Here is a 22,287-nt window from a genome sequence, read left to right as displayed (position 1 = left end):
AAGATAGAAACGGGAAAGATCTGAGTGAAGCAGAGGATGTTAAGGAAAGATGGGCAGAATATGTAGAAGACCTATACAAGAAAGAACTGCATCATGACAGGGCTCCTACTGGTGATGTTAATGTTAATTTAGAACTAGAGCCAGATATTTTGGAGAGCGAAATCCAGTGGGCCCTTGAAAATATGGCTGATAACAAAACTAGTGGACATGATGAAATACCAGCAGAATTGTTTAAAGTCACTGGAAAGGATGCAGTGAAAGTGCTGCACTCAATATGTCAAAAAATATGGATCACGCAGCAGTGGCCAGAAGACTGGAAAAAATCAGTATTCATCCCAATTCCAAAGAAGAAAAGTTCTAAAGAATGCTCAGATTACCGAACAATCGCACTTATTTCACATGCTAGCAAAGTTATGTTGAAAATCTTACAAAATAGACTTCGCCAATATCTAGATCGAGAGCTGCCAGAAGAACAAGCTGGATTTAGGAAAGGAAGAGGAACTAGAGATCAAATTGCTAACATTCGGTGGATTATGGAAAAAGCGAGAGAATTCCAGAAAGATGTGTACCTCTGCTTTATTGACTACGCCAAAGCCTTTGACTGCGTCGATCACAACAAATTATGGAACGTACTGAAAAACATGGGTGTACCAGATCACCTCATTCATCTGATACGGAGTTTATACTTTGATCAATAAGCCACGGTGAGAACTATGTATGGAACAACGAAATGGATAAAGATTCAGAAAGGGGTCCGGCAAGGCTGCATACTGTCACCGTACTTATTCAATCTGTATGCAGAACATGTCATGAGGAATGCGAGAATAGAAGAAGGAGAAACAGGAATTAAAGTAGCTGGAATAAATGTAAACAACCTCAGGTACGCGGATGATACGATCCTATTGGCAGAAAGTGAAGAAGATTTGAGAACACTCTTACTGAAGGTGAAAGACGAAAGTGAAAAAGCTGGTCTTATGCTGAATGTGAAGAAAACGAAAATTATGGCAACTACACCTACCAATTCGTGGGATATAGCAGGAGAAACCATGGAGGTAGTGACCACATTCAGTTATCTCGGTTCCCAGATCTCTGCTGATGGTGACTGCAGCCATGAAATCCGGAGACGCCTGTTGCTCGGTAGACAGGCGATGTCAAACCTTGACAAGGTTATAAGGTCCAGAGATATAACACTAGCAACAAAGATCCGTATTGTGAGGGCTATGGTCTTTCCAGTTGTGATGTATGGATGTGAGACCTGGACCATTAGAAAGGCTGAACGGCGAAGAATTGACTCCTTCGAATCGTGGTGTTGGAGGAAACTTCTTAGAGTTCCATGGACTGCAAAGAGAACCAACAGATCAATATTGGAGCAAATTAAACCAGATTTCTCCCTGGAAGGTCTAATCTTAAAACAAAAGCTGACCTACTTTGGACACACAATGCGAAGGCATGCCTCGCTGGAAAAAACATTAATGCTGGGGAAGATTGAAGGAACTAGAAGAAGAGGATGAGATGGATCGATGGCATCACAGAAGCAATGTGTTCCAACCTGGAAGGTCTACGGGAGAAAGTGCAAGACAGGAAAAAGTGGCGTGATTTGGTTCATGGGGTCACGAAGAGTCGGAACCGACTAAACGAATAGAGAGAGAGAGAGAGATTATAAGTTTGACTTACATTCAGCCTACAAGAAGATGGATAAACTGAAAATGGAATTTTTACAGTCAAATTTCTGGATACTGTACAACTGTGGAAATATCAGTTGCAAATTATTTTTTGTGCTGAAAAAGTGCTCGATATTGTCGAGGTGAAACCGAGACCTAATGAAGATGGTGAGAGTCAAACCACTTGGGACGACTTAAATGCAAAGGCGATGTTCATTCTATTTACTGCGATGGAATTTGACCAACTGAAATCTGTTATGACATGCACAAATGCAGCAGAAATGTGGGCCAGACTAAAGACTGTTCATTAACAGCGATCCACAGTTAATAAAATGGCCTTGAAGTAGAAATTTTTTGACTACAGAATGTCGTCAACAGAAACAATTGCACAAAACACCAGTCGAGTCGAGTCCTTGGCACAAGCATTAGCTGATATTGGGGAACCTGTTACAGAACTGACAAAATGGCTAAAATTTTGCAATTTTTTCAACTACCTGGGACCGTGTGCTGAAGAACAATAAAATCTGGTAATTTGACTTTAAGGTTATTGGAAGAAGAACAAAAATTTTTACAATGTGATGAAAACTCAACAGCATTCACAGCAGTTAATGTGGACAAAACACGCAAGTTCAGTTCAATACTGGTAACAACAGTGCGTCTAACACAGTCAGTAGAAAAGATGTCGAATGTTATTATTGTCACAAAAAGGGACGTTTTAAATCTGAGTGCAGAAAACTTTTAGCAAAACTTAATACGAAAACTGACACATCTGAGCACCATGCTTTTAGGGCAGAACATGAGTATGTTTTTGCTCCAGGTTGCAAAAACATCTGGTTAGCAAACAGTAATGTGTCAAAACATATGACATCACACAAAGAGTGATTCAACACATTTAAGCTAATTCAGTCAGATGACTCATTTGTTCAAATTGGAGACAACTTGATCATCAAAGCAGCAGGCACTGGATCAATTGAAATATTGTTATTAGTTAAGGGCAAATGGCAACCTCGCACTTTGGAAAATAAATTGTATATTCCTAAGCTAAAGAAAAATTTATTTGAAGTGGGAGCAGTCACAAAAAGAGGAATGAAAGTTGTTTTAGATGACAAGAGAGTGGAAGTTCGCAGTTCAGGTCTAATAGCACCAGGAATTAAGATGGACAATCAGTGTTATCAACTGCTGTTTAAATGTCCAGATGTACTACAGGCAAATCCTGCTTCCCTAAATTCCACCATGGCCTGTCATGAGAGACTTGGCCACATTCATTTCAGTGGTCCCAAGAACATCGCTGATCTGAACTTAATACCTGGTTTCAATATGAAGAAAGGTGAAAAATTTTCATTGTGAACCGTGCCAGTATGGCCTCTGCAACCCTGAGTCAAAAGAAAATTACAATCTCCTGCAACGTCTCTTTCAATGAAGAACACACTTATAGCTTCAATATAGAACAAAGATATACTAAATTTTACCTGGGAGACCATGCTGCAGAAGATGTTTAAGAGGTATCTGAACAGGATGATACTGGTGGAACAAATGAAAGAAAATCAAAGGATGAATCTGAGAGAGTGGTCTAATCTGCGAGCACCTGCTCATTTTCGGGACCGAGATGTAGCTTGTTCTGCCATTATCTTCGAACCTCAAAATTTTGAAGAAGTAGTGGCATCAAAAGAGTCATCAAAGTGGAAACAGGCAATGGGAGAGAAAATGACATCCTTGAAGAAGAACAAAACTTGGGATCTAGTTCCATTACCACACAACCGCAAGGCAGTTGGATGGGTCTATCGCGTAAAGCAGAATTCTGACAGAAAAATTGACCGCTTTAAAGCTAGATTATGTACAAAATGTTATTCACAACGAGAAGGCACTGACTATGAAGAGACATTCTCTCTTGTGGTCTGATATGATTCAATCAGAGTTTTATTAGCCATTGCAGCGTACCGAGGTACGGAAATTAGGCACTTTGATGTTAAGAATGCATTCCTGAATGGGGATTTGAAAGAAGAAGTTTACATGGAGCAACCAAAAGATTTTGCTGTAGAAGTCTCAAATAATATTTTCAAACTGAAGAAGAGCAGAACTAGATCTCAAAATCTTTTCACAAAGTTCTTCTAACATCGAAAACTATGTACATCCAACAGCTCTACCTGTCCCGTCGAGCCTTTTGGGATCACCAGATGAACAAGTTCCTTGTCCTCAAACAAAACAGTTTTTTCACGTTAAACACCCTCTTTCCACACCTTTAAAAGAAACTAATCGAGAGTTTCTACCAAGAATTCAAAAATCTCTTTTTGAGGACACAAATGCTCTTTTGACAGCACTGGAATCTAGTAAACTAACAATTTTTCTATCCCAGTGCACGAGAAAAATCGTGTATTATTTTAGATTGTTGCAGTGGTCAATGCGAAAGGGCAAGGAGCTTGTTCATCTGGCAATACCAAAAATGTCGACAGGACAGTTACTGCCATTGGACATAAATGGCATGCGATGTTGGAGAAACTCTGTGATAAGATTTTCAGATTTTGTTCTGTTGAATGATTATGACGCCAATATCCACTCGAGAAACAATACAATGAAACTTCTGTCACAAGTACAGAACTAATTCTTTCTGACAAGGTTTTCCAATCTACTGAAAAATGTCTGATACAAACCAGGATATTTAGAGGATTGACTACCACAATCTGTAAATCCTGATGAATTTTGTTTCATACTGAGCTGTCTGTCACATGTATTACGTGAAGAAATTTCATTAATTTTACATGTGTGGTGCAAAACAAGTCATGTTTTAAGCATTTCTTTAGATGATCATTACTGTAATGATTTTGTACTGTAATAATGAGATACTTATTTTTTTTTTAAATAACAAAATACACATATGTAAAATGGTAAGTTTAAAAAAAAAGAACACATGAATTTCAAATATAAAATAAAAATTTTAAAAATGACACAAAAATAATTAAACAAAGAACCAGAACAATAATGACTGTTCAGATATTTTTATTAGGCTTGTTGAAAATACTCCGACAGCACACTGTGTACAATAAATGAAAAATGCTACTTTGCTTTTTTTTTACTGTATTACTCTTATTGAGTTAACAGGTTTTCGGCTTACTAGGCCATCTTCAGACACATTCCGACATTAAATGTCTGAAGATGACCTTGTAAGCAAAAAACTAGTGAACACAATAAAAGTAATACTGTAGAGCAAAAGCAAACTATTGCTTTTCATTTATTATGGTGTTGCTCCACCAAGAACTGATGGAAGATTCAGTTAAGACTGTGTACAGTTTATTTTCAAAAAATTTCAGAAGCAAGCTTTGTAACACATAGATAGATGCAGCATGAAAGCTTCTTTAACTTACATTGTAACAAAAGTTTTCATTTTTCAAAATTAATTAACGGCGATGGAGTATTTTGTATTACAGAAGTTGATTATACAGTTTTCAAGAACATTAATTACATTTCAACTTTTTACAAGAAATACATTTTTTCCACCTCAAGGTTTCAAAGTTATTCCCTCTGAAACTAAAAGGCCACATTACCTTTTGGGGTGTGTTTTACCCCTTAAATGTGAAATTGGGCAAAAATGAAAAAAATATGTATTGCATTATTTTGACCCCTCTACATACATGCCTCCCATCAAGACCTACATGCCTCCCATCAAGAGCGTTTAGTTACACCTGGGAAAGTTCCTTTGTCAGTTATTAATACTCCTAATGCAAGTCTTAAGCTATTAACACAGCTACACTATTTCAAAACACACATCCATTTCTGTCTACAATAAAAAGTGGCATACGAAAGATGAAGCTATTTTAGGATCTCGATGGAAGAATCTGGAAAGACCTCAATGATACAGATGAGATTTGTACGAGGGTTGTTTTTTTAAGTAAGGGCCGTTTTTATTTTTTAAAAAAGATACAAATACTTTTGTAAAAAAAACTTTTATTTTCTGATTCTACACACTTTTACCTATTTTTCTACATAGTTGCCTTGTTTATTTAAGCACTTGTCATACCGTACAACTAAGTTTTTAATTCCCTTTTCAAAGAATCCGGCCGCCTGCTTCGACAGCCAAGAGTTCACGGCCACTTTCACTTCATCGTCGTCATTGAAGCGCTGCCCGCCAAGATGGTGTTTCAGGTACCGGAAAAGGTGAAAATCGCTAGGAGCAAGGTCGGGGCTGTATGGGGCATGGTCCAAAACTTCCCAGCCAAAAGAATCAATCAAATCCCGAGTCTTTTGAGAGGTGTGAGGCCTAGCGTTATCGTGCAGGAGCAAAACTCCTTTTGTCAGCATGCCGCACCTTTTGTTTTGAATTTGTCTGCGGAGCTTCTTTAGAGTTGCACAGTAGGCATCTGAGTTGATTGTCGTTCCTCGTGGCATAAAGTCCACTAGCAAAACACCGCGCCGGTCCCAGAACACAGTTGCTATAATCTTGCACTTTGACAGTGTCTGTTTGGCTTTGACCTTGACGGGTGAGGTTGTGTGTCGCCATTCCATCGATTGTCGCTTGCTTTTGGGAGTAACGAATCAAAAAGTCCAATGAAGTGGCAAATCTCTTCCCTTTGTGGTCCTCTGTGAGGAGTCTGGGTACCCACCGAGAACACAGTTTCTTAAAGTTTAGGTTTTCAGACACAATTTTGGGCAAAACCGATCTTGAAACTTGTGGAAATTCCAAAGAAAGAGTGGAAATTGTGAATCTTCTATCCTCACGAATCTTTGTTTCGACTGCAGCCACCAAATCATCAGTGATCACAGAGGGCCGGCCTGAGTGTTCTTCGTCATGGACGTTTTGACAGCCATTTTTAAACTCTTATCCATTGACGCACTTTACCTTCACTCATTGCATTCAAGCCATAAACTTCCGTTAACTGACGATGAATTTCTGCAGCTGATAGGCTTCTCACGGTCAAAAAACGTATCACTGACCGTATCTCACACGCGGCGGGCGATTCAATAATCGTAAACATTATAAAGTAGCACAGCGGTGCGTACACGTCAGCTACAGAGCTGCAACTTGCATCAGTGTGAATGGGAAGGATGCCGGTAAGTGCCGCGATGGCTTGTTGCAGTGTCCGCGCAAACTACGGGACTATACGCGCGAACGGACCTTACTTAAAAAACAACCCTCGTAGTTACAAAGACACCACTGGACCACATACAAAAACATAATAACATGGATTCTTTCCCCAACTTTGGAAATCATTGTCTCCATTAAGGAAATTTAGTCCAGGGTTTAGGGGGCAAATACCTATTCCTCCTAAATTAATCTTAAAGTAGTTAAGAGAAAAGTTGTCACAGTTTGTGTCAATGGCCATAAAAAAAAGTGAAGTCCCTAGCCAAAGCATGGACGGCTCTCTCATTAGCAAAACGGATGCACTCTTACTAAATTTTTTCATCTACTTTTACATCTATACTATGTCATTTCATGCACCACTATTTTCAATCTAAACCTAGTGTTCTTTTCACCCAAGTTTGTGTTGAGTGTACCACAACATCTTGTTGTCCATTACTGCTACAATGAAATTCCAATCTCTGATGCCAGTCAGCCTCGTTATGCACCCACAAACAAGCACTTACTCACCCGCATAGTAGTTGGAATTATTGTTAAGTGTTTGGACTGAAGTCAAAAATATAATAGATGTCAGCAAACTATGCAATATCTTTAATATAGAAAAAAATATACTGTTTGCAGTAAGATGTGAATAAACTTCGGTCTTTTAGTATTTATTTTATTTGGTTTTACTGGCCATATAGCAAAAATTGCTCTGATCGGCTTAGTATTGTTGTACAAATATTCACAATTAACAAGTACAAGACACCACAACATCTTGCTGAGGAAGAATATTTTAATATTTAGGAATGTAACATAAAGCTACACAGAAGAGAACTAATGCGAAACAGCAGTTACGAAAGTGACTCAGCAACCTCTACACCTATATGACTACCCTGCAATCCACACTTAAGTGCTTGGCAGAGGGCCCACAGAATGACTTTCAGACTATTTTTCCACTTTTGCACTCTTAAATAGAATTTGAGATAAATGAACGTTTAAGTCTTTCCATGTGAGCTCTGATCTCTCTCTCTCTCTCTCACTCTCTCTCTCTCTCTCTCTCTCTCTCTCTCTCTCTCTCTCTCTCTCTGTGTGTGTGTGTGTGTGTGTGTGTGTGTGTGTGTGTGTGTGTGTGTGTGTGTGGGGGCGCGCGCGCCTACTGCTGACAAAGGCCTTAATGGCCGAAAGCTTTTTGTTGTGCCTATCGCGACTCAGCATCTCCGCTATATGGTGAGTAGCAACTTTCCTTCTCTTGTATTGTAACATACAAATATGTAAAACAAATAATTGTGGCAATACATACAGCACATAATTGAATCATCACCGAAACAGGTAAAAGTTGTGACAGCACTGACATGTGTCACGTGCATGCATCATTTTTGCAACAGAGCACATCATGTTATACGTATATTTGCGACAAATACACATTACTAATAAACAGATGAGTCCATTTTATAGGCAAATGGGGCCAGAACGATTGATGCGAGTACAATGGAGTAACCTGTTTATTCCTATTAAGTATTTGTTACATATTTGTGCACACTCTCACACATTTTACTCAAGTTTTAATGATGATGCAAACGGTATGCAGTATGTATTGTTTTGCACTTGGCCTCGCGCACAGTAGCCGGAAACATACGGTGATGTTACACTAAACAAACAGAGAGCTGACTAAGGAAAGCGCTTCGCACTGTGGAAGATTTCAAGACAGTTGTGCATATACTATCAAGAGTTTCCAGCACATCCTTGTGAAATATCACGATAAAAACTCACAATACGTCGACTGAGACGCCCTCTCTCCCACCAGGTGTAACAATATCGTGGTTGAAATTATATATAAAAACAAAGATGAGGTGACTTACCGAACAAAAGCGCTGGCAGGTCGATAGACACACAAACAAACACAAACATACACACAAAATTCAAGCTTTCGCAACAAACTGTTGCCTCATCAGGAAAGAGGGAAGGAGAGGGGAAGACGAAAGGAAGTGGGTTTTAAAGGAGAGGGTAAGGAGTCATTCCAATCCCGGGAGCGGAAAGACTTACCTTAGGGGGAAAAAAGGACAGGTATACACTCGCACACACGCACATATCCATCCACACATACAGACACAAGCAGACATATTTGTCTGCTTGTGTCTGTATGTGTGGATGGATATGTGCGTGTGTGCGAGTGTATACCTGTCCTTTTTTCCCCCTAAGGTAAGTCTTTCCGCTCCCGGGATTGGAATGACTCCTTACCCTCTCCTTTAAAACCCACTTCCTTTCGTCTTCCCCTCTCCTTCCCTCTTTCCTGATGAGGCAACAGTTTGTTGCGAAAGCTTGAATTTTGTGTGTATGTTTGTGTTTGTTTGTGTGTCTATCGACCTGCCAGCGCTTTTGTTCGGTAAGTCACCTCATCTTTGTTTTTATATATAATTTTTCCCACGTGGAATGTTTCCTTCCATTATATTAATATCGTGGTTGACTTATACGCATACGGTTCATTTTTGTTGGTATCACTTTATATTGGGTACAAGGCTGAAACCAACTAGCCGAGACGAAATAATACACCACCTTACTTTAGACTGAAATGGCCTAGGGGGACAAAAAAAAAAAAAAAAAAAAAAAAAAAAAAAAAAAAAAAAAAAAAAAAAAAAAAAAAAAAAAGATTTTATCCCTTGTAATTTTTGGAGGCTATGACACTCAGGAGAAAGAAACTAACTGAGTAATCATATCAGTTAAATACCCACTGTATGTCCCTCAACAGCCGAAAACTCTCACATCACCCAGAAAATATTTAAAAACATTTTGGAGTTCATCTTGAAAAGAGCAAAATCAATCTTAGAACCGAGATTATGTTACTGTAAAAAATAAACTCACAAGGAATTTGTATGGAATATAATTGTTTTACAAAAATTAAAATTTTATATTTCATTAGGACGATGAAATTGCTTACGAGTGCACTTTTAATGCGCAAGAGTCAGATAAAACTACAGGCACCTCTCCACACCAGAGCCCACATTTCGTCCCTTGTAACTATACTCACTCCAGAAATTTGAAGAAATGGACAAAAAGAAGGGAATCCACATTGCATGAACAGGTCATGGCTTAAATAACATTATTTGCAGATTTTGAGATGGTTCAAGGCTTCGCATGCAGAAATGTGTACCGAGTTAAAAAGGTTAACAAACAGAAAAAATTAATAAATAAGTGGCTGACTGATCAACCATCACTTGCAAAATGCAATGCAAGCCTGCAATTAAGTGCACACTTTTACTACTGTTAGGTACTCCAGAATTAGTTTTGCATATGTTAACAATGTTACACACAATGCACCAAGGATAACTGCCTGATCGGAGGGGCTCAGCTTGGGATATTCACCGGCACCACTGTCTTCTGCATACTGGATGCGGTTCAACCGGACATCGTCATCAAGTTGCAGGTCCTGCAGCAAAATGAAATGCAGTCATCTCTGATACAAAAAATATAATAATTAAAAAAACATTGCAGGGTTTGAAAAGATAATATAATTGGATAGATAAAAAATCAGTGCAGTGGCACGAGAAAATGCATCTAAAAGTTAAGGGAATGTGCAAGCTTTCAGAGCCAGTGGTTCTTTCTTCTGGCAGACGGGTTGAAGGGGAAGGAAGAGGGATACAGAAAAAGGACTGGTAAGGTTTAGGAGATGGGGAGAGTTACAGAAAAGTTCCCCGGAACCCCAGGCCAGGGGAGACTACCTTGATGGCACGAGAAGGAAAGACTGATTGTTGGGAACTGCACCAGATGAGATTTTAAAACATAAGAGCTTAAAGGTGTGTATGGTCTGATCAGGATATTGTGAAGATAGGGAGGGGAAGGGGGCGAAAAGCTATTCCAGGTGTGGTAGGCAAACTGTCAGAATGGACCAACAACTGGCCAGACTTCATTTCAAAAAGCAACAACAGGCCAGACTTCACCTCAAGAAGCTATCCTACCTTCTCCTAAACTACCTCAACAGGGGCGTTTCCACTCCTACCTTCTCCGAAAATACCTCAATAGTTGTGTTTCCATTCCTGTCCCTCTCCAGTTACCTAAACAGCCACACTGTCAACCACCACTCCTCTCCTACAATCCGAGTTTCGGCAACCTTCTTAACTCTCAGATGGTAACATCTGTCTCGTAGGCGGGTATAAAATTTCTTTACGTTCAGTTGACACATGTCCACTGCTAATTACATCTGATATTTCAGCTATGCTTAATTTGTGAGTTGACATTGCTATTGTGTGGATGTTACTATTTCATTTCCACAATAGTACTGCTTTATTCATTCACATCCATCAGCCACATTGTCTCACAGACAGATGTTACTGCAAATTACAAGAGTTTTCCTTCATCTGATATTACGTTAAAAAATATGTTCTTTGTCCTATGCTCCCTCCGTTTCAGATATCCCATTACTACAGATGGCTCCTAGTGGAGGGATACCTCACACGTCACAAAGAAGCAAAAGAATGGTGCAGTTGGCCTTTGAGATTCCAAACTTAATGGATGATCTCAGAAAAACTATTTAAAATGGTTTTTGGCAAAGAGCACAGAGATTGTGATAAAATAAAAAAAAAAAAAAAAAAAAGGAAAAGAGTGACACATAAGAATAAAGGAAAAGACTATCGCTACTGACCCTACACAGAGAATGATGGCATACAAGTGCTTGGACTGTGGTAAGCCCAACTGATTACAGTGTTCCATGGAAATATGTAACTTGTGTAGAAAGTTTGTAATTTTTTACTTTATGTGTGTGTGTGTGTGTGTGTGTGTGTGTGTGTGTGTGTGTGTGTGTCGAGGTATCTGTGAAAACATGTCAATGCTCTATACAACAGCCTCATTACGCACCACTCTCTGTCAATGCACTCACCACTCTCTCTGTATTTTTCCCCCTCTCTGCTCCTCTCCTTTTCTGCTCCCAGTCCCCCACCCCTCCCCAATAGCCTCCTGATGCTGCACCTAGTATTTTTGCATTGTCACCTACTGGTCCCTGCACAATTCACCAGACAGCACTCTTCTATTCCCTGATCCATACCCTGCTATCACTCCCCCTTCCCTGCCTCACTACCAATTGCTGCTTTTCCTCAATGCAACAGTTGCAGTCTGGCCAGAGTGGAAAGAGATTGGGGACACAAGTGTGATGTGTGTGTGTGTGTGTGTGTGTGTGTGTGTGTGTGTGTGCGCGCGCGCGCGCTCATTCCTCTTCTGAAGAAAGCTTCGACCAAAATTATTTTTGTTGTGCCTGTCTGCAATTCAATGTAGCAATCTATCCTTTCAATAATTCTTCATTTGGAAAACTAATATTTAATTTTGTGACTTTTCCACAACAATAATCAATCCTTACACCATTTCATGTGAAAAATTGATACTTTATTTTCACAAATATTATTGCAATCTACGATTTAAACACAATAAACATATTAATATTACATTTTAAATTATTGTTTATTTTTGAAATTCACTAAAGTGGGCACAAAATGCAAAATTTGGTCATCTTAGCCTCTCGGACAGATGTTACTGTTAGTGCCAATTTTTCACATGTCACCACAACCTCAGAGAGCAATGGTAGCTGATGATACACAAACCATCCACAACAGTACACATTTTCAACCTCTCATCTCATGCCCTCTCCCATCCTGAATTGTCTTTATTATCCACAGGTCTCACTTTCAGCTCTAAACCTGCATTTAATAATGTTGTTCGGGTTACGGACCCACTTTCCATCAAATGTAATGTGAACTGGAAATATCTCTTTGCAACCCAATCCACCTTTTCAACAACAAACCTACCATCGAACCCTGCCTCGAGGAGTTCCGACCACGATCCGCATTTGATCCACCACCAATACCTCAAAATCACACCTTCCAAGAATTCCTAATATCCAGCACTACTTCACAACCCTTTCTCAGATCTCCACAACATGGCCCTAACCTATCCTCTGCAGCACTCCATGCTCTCCACTCCCTAAAACTGATGACTCCAATGTTATCTACCCAGACAAGGACTCTATCACTGCGATACTTCAGTGACAGGAGTAAATAAAACCTCAGGGCCCTCGAAAGAACTAATGCCTCAATCTATATAACGACTTATTCCGCTTGAACTACACACTCCCACTTTTTACTTTCTTTGTAAGATCCACAAACCCAATACCCAAGCTGTCCCATAGCTGTTGGCATCAGAGCACCCACTGAATGTATATCTGCTTTAGGTGATCAACACTTGCAACCTACAGTACAACGGCTTCCCTTCCATATTAAAGACTCCAAGCATTTCTTAAATCGTCCCACTCCCATCATACACCTTGTGTGCCACCACTGATGCCCCTCTCTCTATACCAGCATCACCCACGTATGTGGCCTACCTGTTCCTGAACTTTACCACAACCAGGACTCACCTGATTCCACACATATGACATCATTCCTGCTCGCCTTAACCAACTCCATACGTAAAACAACTACTTTGCCTTTGAGAGGCAGATATACAAAAAAAAATTAGGGGGGCTGCCATGGGGACCACAAGGCTCCTTCCTAAACTAACTTTCTCATGGGTAACTTAGAGAGGGCTTCCCTGGGATTCATAAGCCTTCATCCTCTGGTTTGGTTTAGTTACACTGATGAAATCTTTCCATATGGACTCATTATGCAGCAGACCTGTTAAAATTTTAGGGTACTCTTAAATACAATATTCCGATTAAGTTTCGTATGGTCCTATTCCGAATCCCGTGTCACTTTCCAAGATGTTGACCTCATTCTTGCTGTGGGTCAGCTATACACTTCTGTTCACATTAAGCCAACTAACAAATTCCGCAGATAGGAAATGGTATCACAACACGTTCTTGTTTCTCGCTACCAAGCTGGCCTTAATTTTTGTTAATTTCTGCGGCCTAGCATTGCTTTTCACTAACTATGCCTTTGTTCGCACTCTGTTAGATTTTTTATATCTTCTTTTACTGTCCCGTTTACCCTGCCCCTCCGTCCACGGCTCGTAATGCACATAGCTTTCCTGTCTTATTAATTCTTGTATTAACCTTTCTTCCATCTTTATATTCTCAGGTTTTAAACTCACAGCTGGTGCAGTCACCAACAATCAGTCACCTGTAAGTCTCCACTGACCCTGAGATTCTGGGACACTTTTGCAAAGCTCTCCCCATATCCTAACCCACACCAGTCCTTTTCCTTCATCCATCTCCTTTCCCTTTCAAATATTCGGGCAGAAGGAGTCATTAGCTCTGAAAGCTTACACATTTCCTTAACTTTCAAGGAACACAAAGTTTCCTCAAAATACAATGACCAGACCTCTTTGGAGTACATACAGTATACAATTAATAACACAAATTTAACATGGTTGACAGTATTTATTAAATATTTCACAGTCTGAATGATGACGTGTCTTACTTTTGCCTGATTACATATTATCAGAGTTGACTTCTTTCAGCGATGATCTAAGAATAAATAAATTACAATTAGAAGAACAAGTGAGCATACCTTTGGTAGGCGATCAGCCAACTCTTCCGAGCTCAGGCCACTGATCCCATCACCTGAAGGCTGTTCTGTTGCTTCCAGCTCAACTTTTAGAGTCAGCTGAGCGAGCTCCTTTTCTTGATAACGGGTTCTTTTTCCCATAGCACCTATGCAAAAGAAAAATCTCTAATAAATGTTACATTTATGAACAATCTCATGTGTGCAAAGTGGAACAGGAGAGAGTTGGGGTGTGGGGACACACAGTGCGGAGCAGGGAGAAGGGGGGAGGGGGGGCTGTTATAAACAATTATATACTGTTACAAGAAAGGTGACTACAAGTACGATCAAAATCAGTTTTGCATCAGGATGGAAACAGCTGAGTAGGAAATAATATGAACGAAGGAAGGATCATTAGAGACATAACACAAGCTCGGACTGCAAATAGGAATCGGTTGTGCCCTTTCCAAAGGAACCATGCCAGATTTTGCTTGCAGTGATTTAGGGAAATTATGGATAACTTAAACCTTGACGGGTGGATGCAGATTTGATCTGTAGTCCTCCCGAGTGCGAGTCTCGTGTGTTAACCATTGGTCCACCTCGCTCGGTAGAAATAATATGAAGTGACACAGAACGATCCTCCACATGTATGCCGATAGATTCTGTAGTTGCATACCCACTTTTAAATCAAACTTTCTACTTAATATCTGCTAGCAAATTCTTTTTCCTCCTCTTCCTCCACGTAGAGCCAATACCCCCTCCCCCTTCTCTCTCTCTCTCTCTCTCTCTCTCTCTCTCTCTCTCTCTCTCTAAATTTGCAGCCCTTTTTTTACATGGATTGTCACACTCCGCTGTTGGCTTTTTAATTTACTTTTTACTCCTGCTACACGCCGTATCCCATTTATCTCTCTACTTACAGCTTGTGCCTTCCTTCTTTTTCAACTCTTCTGACCAATTACAGATACTCAGACTCTTTCATCAGACCTGATGCTGGTACTTCACTGTCATATTCCCCTCTCATGTTGCTCTAGCCTCCTGTGTCATCTCTTAATCAGGTCTCGAACAACTTTCCCACCCTTCTCTTATCAATGTATCACATTAACCGACATAGAGAAAGTTTTGACGGAGTAGACTGTAAGATGTCATTTGAAGAACTAAATAAAATTGCAAAATAAAAGACCAATTCTCAAGGTATCCAAGAATCAGAGTGCAGAAATGGATATCAACACTTTAACAAAAAGAACAGAATATGATAATGCAAGGAACCCTGTGCTTGTAGGGAGGGGGTGGGGGTATGGGCGGGAGGGGGGGACCTGGGAGCTTACAAATTGGAGAGGAACACAAAGGGTTGAGTATAGCAAGCTAGTTCAAATGGATGTGTTTGCAGCAGAATAATTCACAGCGTTCACTACCATTTGCTCACATATTACTGTGTCAGCCAGTGACGAGTGAAGATTTTATGTGAGAGACATGAGGGAGGCAGTGTGTACAAAGGTTACTATCCCTCACAAACTGTACAGCCTACTGTTTGGTTACAAGGAATAGTTACTCACGTGAGAAATATGGCTATGCAGCAAAAGTATACTATCAGAATGGTGAGGGTCTGGTGAAAACGTGGTGTGCCTTTCAGCCACCATTTAAGCACAAGTGTTTCATCAGATTATAAGACAAAAATGAGGTCTAGCAACCTTTAGCAAACTGAGTTCATGTATATAATAGGAGGTGGGAGAGCAGACGCTGTTAGGACTGAATGTAACTCGATCTTCTGTGTGGAGTATGAGACTAAGGTTGGTCAGTATCCAATAAAACAATACCAATCGTCATTATTTTGGTTTTATTTTTAGGCTACCAGTTTCAATGATATACTACATCATCTTCAGGCCTGCTGCTGTATTTTTGTATTTTGTAACACGAAGGTTACTCGATTGAAGCAGACCTGAAGATGACATAGTGTATCATCGAAACTGGTAGCCTAAAATTAAACCTAAATAACGGCGATTGGTATTGTTTTATTGGACTGTTAGGACTGCTGAAAATGTAATAGCTGCTCAACAGGCAATGCTTAGAAGTCCATTTCGATTAACCAGATAACATACCGTACACCTCGGCATAAGTGACACACTGGTGAGAAGGATCATCTGTGAAGGTGTTAGTTTTCATCTGTATAAACTTCAGGTGGTGCAGTCTCCTTAATGTAGGTGATTATCAGCAACTAGATGCTCAGGTTTTTGGGAGAAAATCGTGCCCAAGTTGACAACGCGTGAGAGAGTGACAAGATGCATTTCCCTCTCTCTCGTTTTGTCAATAAAAAGAACTTTCGTGTATATTCGGTACTGGAAAACTTCACGACAAATCGTCCCACCGCCAGTAAGCCGCAGAGTGACACGCAATTATGCCAAATGGCACAATCGAAATTTTTAAGCAAGTGTGAAATATCCACTTGTGTTTGTTTCCCTCAGTTCCTCTTTAGACGGTGTATTAAGAGTACATGTACAGTGGAGGCCCCCGGCCGCCCTGCAGCCTACTGACCACAGCAGCGGCAGCAGACTGAATAGTTTGCGCACGGAACTCGCACGGTGGAATTCGACACTGACCGACAAGCTCCAGCGTGAGCCCGGCCCGCCCGAGTGCGGCGAGCAGCAGCTCCTTGGAGCGCAGCACCTGCCCGAAGTGGAGCCAGATGAGGGCCGACTCGAGGGGCAGCAGCACCCCTGCGATACCGCCCACCAGCGGGCCCGAGCTCGCCTCTGCCACCTTGCCTTCGAGCAGCGACACGAGGGAAGCGTGCAGCGTGGGGGACGCCTCCTCCAGGACGCGCTGGTGTGCCACCAGGTAGCGCATCAGCCACCACGGAGTCGTCTGCAGAGCAAAATCGCATTCTCGTCAATTCTGTGGCATTCGACATCGAGGACTCGAGCTGTAAATTAATTTGTTATAAAGTGTGGAGGTTAATTTCGTATAATTTTCCTCTCAGTGGTGTTTGTCGTTCACTTTATTTGCAACTGATTTTCAAACCTTTTATGGCTTCAGTTTAGGGTACTTAGACACAGTTATCAAAGTGGTATACATCTGGAAGTGTACCTCTGTTGACGTATATTATGGTAAATATTATATTCTTTGCGATTTTAGTTGGAGAAACATTAGGCCATGATCTAAGGTATTTTCCGTACCCAAGTTTCATCTCCTAAAGCAACAGTCATCCTCAGAGGCTAGGAGTGCATTATACTGACGAAGTGTTTAAACTGACAAGAAAGATGCACGAATATTTGAACACTGCAAAGGTCTTACACCCACTATTCAACCACCGGGATACATTATTTCTTGCAAGTGCAGTCGAGATGTACATAAGTATCACTAAATGAAGCAGTAACACCCAATTAAAACATACGAGAGCAGCTGTCATCTGGGCAACATGGGAAAATTGGCAGTAGCAGACCATCTACTGGGAACTGACAACAGCTAGTAAGATACTCTGACACTAGGTTTATCGAGGTGCAATCATTACTATGCCAGGATGTACCCAAGGCAACGTTTGTTGTTCGAATTTCAGAGCACAAAGGGCTCTGCCCGTCTCAACTTCAGAATGTGCTAGGGGTTTTGTGAAAATTGGATTTGCAGAAAAGTGTTTGTGTTTTTCATGTAAGTGTTTATTTTTAGCGTTTTTGCTCCCTAAAGTGGTACATAAGGGTTAATTTTGGGTGTTTGTGAGGAGTTTCAGGGGGGTTCTTGGCCTAAACTTTGTACTAGAAAGAGGGGTGGAGTTTGTTTGGCATATTGTCCATCAATGATGGGTTGGTGGTCAGGGAGTTTTAGCTTTTTCCTACATAATGTGTAAATAGTGGATTGACCTAGTAGGTAGTGTGTGTGTGTGTGTGTGTGTGTGTGTGTGTGTGTGTGTGTGTGTGTGCAATGATGGGTTGGTGGTCAGGGAGTTTTAGCTTTTTCCTACATAATGTGTAAATAGTGGATTGACCTAGTAGGTAGAGTGTGTGTGTGTGTGTGTGTGTGTGTGTGTGTGTGTGTGTGTGCAATGATGGGTTGGTGGTCAGGGAGTTTTAGCTTTTTCCTACATAATGTGTAAATAGTGGATTGACCTAGTAGGTAGTGTGTGTGTGTGTGTGTGTGTGTGTGCGCGCGCGCGCGCGCGCGCGTTTTGGTTTGGAGACATTGTAGGTGTAAGATGTTTGAGTCTGGGGCCATAGACCTTACTTAGAAGCATACATCTCCGTACCTAAGTCTGTCACAGTCATGCAAAAGCAGATCCTGTCCATCAACGGTGAGTTGGCAGTCACTGAGTTTTAGTTTGGTTGTAAACTATACCACCTACCATTTTTTTAGGATTTATTTTAATATTTTATTTATCACACCATTGTGTAATTTTGTCAAGGTGGTGTTGCAGTTACTTCTGTACAGATAAAAGACTGTGCAAGCTCTGTAGATAGCAGTATCGTCAGCAACTATGGTGTATAGGACAGGACCTAAGACCGAACTTTGCAGTACACCTGCCTCATTGGCCATGTCTGGCTGCATCATATTACATTTCTTATGAAAAACTGACATCCTGTAAGAAATGAATCAAAGGTCCAGATTATATGCTGTAATGGTACTTTGACTTCCGCAAAGTTATAATTTACGATCGCGCACGCAGAAGAGCGCTGCGCCAGCGACCGATTTTATAAATAATTTTGTTATTTTTTACTTTTGCGTAGTTTTTTTGTTTTTAAGAACTAATGGATGTCTCTCTCTCTTGTCTTGATACGAAAGACGTGTATTTTTCCGTGATGTGTTGAATGTGCTTTTGGTGAAAATTAAAATTACATAGCAAAGCGATGTTGTTTCAATAGCTAATGAGGAGAAGACAATAAAAGGAAACACTACAATTGGCGTCCTGGTGACAGGACTTGCAATCTTCGGATTTGATACAAGTGCAGTTTGGATTTGATACAAGTGCAGTTTGGATTTGATACAAGTGCAGTTATTATAAATTTTGGACATTTTATCTAATTTTAACCACTTAATAGCATCAGAAAATGAATTTGGACTAAGTCTCATTCATTTCAATTGTAATGTTACGTGCATGAAATTTACAACAATATTGTTTTCCCTGTTATTAATTTGTGTTAATTTTCATTTTCATGCTGAGGAAATTAATTTGGCAAAAAAAAAAAGGAAAAGGATAACGTTCCATAAAATAATTTGCACGGACCCGAAAGAAAAATTTTGGATTGAAAACTGTATACTTGACGCTACATTTGCAACATAAGACTGAAAAAAATTGGTGAGTACAGAAATTTACATTTTTTTCCAGTTTCAAACAGCCATCTGTACTTCCTTTATTCCGATCCATTTATTTCGAAATTATTTTTTCAAATTGTAGTTAAAATTGATTTACTACTATTATTGGAAATGGTAAGTGAAGAGCATATTCACAGTCATTTATTTGTGAGAGGGAAATTTCAGTACCAGTTCAATAATTCAATTTCTAATTAGAAATCATATAGAAATATCCATTTCCATAAGAGAAATTTCAGATTTCAACATATCATATTTAAAAAAAAATTTTTTTACCATTGGAAAATTTTATTTGCAATTAATTATGAAAATCGCAAGATGGACGCTAGACGCGTAGAAATTGTTTCCGCAGACGAGCTTAGTGAAAGTGACACATTGCAAAACATGTCCGACAGTCAAATGAATATTGAACTTAATAGGGAGGATGTTCAAGACATAATTTTACCGGATCGATTAAGACAACAACCCCTATATTTAAACAGATATACAGGCGAATGGAGAGTGAGTACTACGCGACAAAACGTGACATTGACAACGTCAATTTCAGAACCAGACATCAATCAGACACGAAAAAATGACGAAACTAAGACACAGGACTCTGACATGCTCAACCAGATTCTGAAGTTACTTGGTGACCAAAACAGAAAATTTGACAAAAGATTTGACGCTTTAGACGAGAAAAATGAAAATTTCAAACGTGACATTGGGAAATTTGACACTAAATTCGATGAACTGACACGGGACATAAAACAAAATTTTGAAAAACAATCGAGACAAATTGCCGACTTGACAGAAACTACCAGTAGTCTTGGAAGGAAATTTACTGACTTATCAGACAAGGTTACGAGACAAGAAAAGGTATTTGTGGAATTCAGTGACGAGACAAAAACTGACTTACAACGATGTAATGAGATATTGTTAACAGTAGTTTTTGAACAACAGAAAACCAGTACCCAAGTTGACGAATTACGACAGTCACACAAATCCGTAAAAACAAACCAAGAACACTTAGATCTGACGATTACAGACCTTTCAGACAGATTAAATGATGTAACACTGGAGCAGAAATCCTTACAGGAAAAGTTAGAAAAGCTTGAAGAGAGAGCAGATGTAGCATCTTTAAAGAATGACACAACTCTAGCAGAAAAACTTGTACATGAATGCAAATTATGTGATGATTATTTAGATGAGAAGTTTGAGACAATGACACAGATCATTTTAGATAAGACAAAGGAACAAGTAAAGGGAGAAACAGATAATATTCAGAAAGAGATACGTAAACTTAAAGAGAATGTAATACCAAGTTCGTCAGTGATACCAAAACCCATAACAGACAACCAAAACATAAATGAGAATCATAATAATGCTAAACCCAGCACACAGCCGAAAATAGAATTACCAATGAGTGACACAAATCCCAATGAACCATTTTCAATGCTACCACAAGATCAAAATTACTATCAGACATCACCACATACTATGCACAGTTTGACACAAAATACAGGACCCATAATACCAACGGGAGTAGCTGATGAAACATTAGTACGACATGGATACTTTCAGACATTTTCATGTGATGAGAAAGACAAAGTGCATCCGATTGTTTTCATCCGCTCTTTTGATGGTATTTTCCCGAGACATTGGTTAGAGGCCGATAAAATTCGATATGTTACAAATTTGTTACGTGGAAGAGCAGCTAAGTGGGGAGCAGCAATTAAAAGACGATGTTTAACATTTGAACAGTTTGAACAAGCATTTCTTGAGGAATTCTGGTCGATCACAGAACAGCAAAGTTTAAAACGAGAAGTATACAATCCGGAAATTTACAACCCGAAGAAAGAGACTTTACGACAATACTTTGAACGCTACCTAGACAAAACATTATATTGGACAAATCCAGCAGATTTACCAGATGTAATTAGAACACTTAAAAGCCACTTACCATTTCCTTACCGTGATAAATTAATAGGAGTGTCCGAGGACAACATAAAGAATTTTTTCAGTTATGTTGATGAGATAGATGTTGTTTACAGAGATGAGATCAGGACTTTCAATCAATTGTATCCAGTCCATAAAGGAAATCGCGTACGCACAACAGAAATGACAGAGGCTATTGGAATCCGCCTCCGACATCACAACAAAACACTCAAAGAAACAATTCACACTACAGTGGGACAAATCCATTCAATATTAGGAGAAACAACTCGCAGCATTGGCAAGGAAACAGTAATTATTAGTATAATGGTTATCCGAACAGTAATTACAATCAGAACAATAACAGTTATATTCAAAATAACAACAACAGAAGAAGGAACCGAAATTATAGAGATCAAAGAAGAGAGGATAACAGGTACCATCCAGGATATTTTCAGAGAAACAACATCCAACAACATCCAAACATGTATTGCAGGAATAACAGTAATGACAATACCAGTTACAGTCATGGGCGAAATAATGTATGGGGAAATCACAATGGACAACCGCCACGACACATGCAATACAGCAACCCTCAATTTGTATCTAACGCAACTCCTGATGCGACGCGGGGTAATGTCAACAACCAAACAGCTGATACTTGGGTGACGCGCGACAGAAATGTAAATATTATTGAGTTGGGCAATGAACCCAACCCGCAGCAACAACCGAATTTGCTGGAAAACGAACGACGACCGAGCTAAGCGCTCGAGTTACGGTCAATAGGGAGCAGAGCGCAACGGAACCGACGATTTGTTTTCTCCGATATGATGACAGTAAGAAAATAGAAAAAGAATTATATCAGGATGTAAACAAACCAGTAAAACAAAGATTATTCAGTCTATAA

At 39.8% G+C, this 22,287-nt stretch overlaps 1 protein-coding gene across 2 annotated transcripts in view; it reads right to left on the bottom strand.

Annotated features, from left to right (window-relative positions):
* Nucleotides 1–22,287, bottom strand: part of LOC124550857 (tetratricopeptide repeat protein 27) — a 141,083-nt gene that overhangs the window by 98,334 nt on the left and 20,462 nt on the right. For both annotated transcript variants that reach the window (XR_006967733.1, XM_047125597.1), the window contains exons 4-6: nt 16,769–17,033; nt 14,202–14,344; nt 10,023–10,138 (exon numbers count right to left, since the gene is read on the bottom strand). Coding sequence is in view for 1 of the 2 variants with exons in the window: in XM_047125597.1 (XP_046981553.1) it covers nt 10,023–10,138; nt 14,202–14,344; nt 16,769–17,033 (524 nt within the window). In the remaining variant the exon portion in view is untranslated. The remainder of the gene's footprint in view (nt 1–10,022; nt 10,139–14,201; nt 14,345–16,768; nt 17,034–22,287) is intronic.

The sequence above is a fragment of the Schistocerca americana genome, chromosome 9 (assembly GCF_021461395.2).
Source record: "Schistocerca americana isolate TAMUIC-IGC-003095 chromosome 9, iqSchAmer2.1, whole genome shotgun sequence".
In the NCBI taxonomy this organism is placed as follows: Eukaryota; Metazoa; Arthropoda; class Insecta; order Orthoptera; family Acrididae; genus Schistocerca; species Schistocerca americana.
This window is presented reverse-complemented; position numbering and strand designations above follow the sequence as displayed.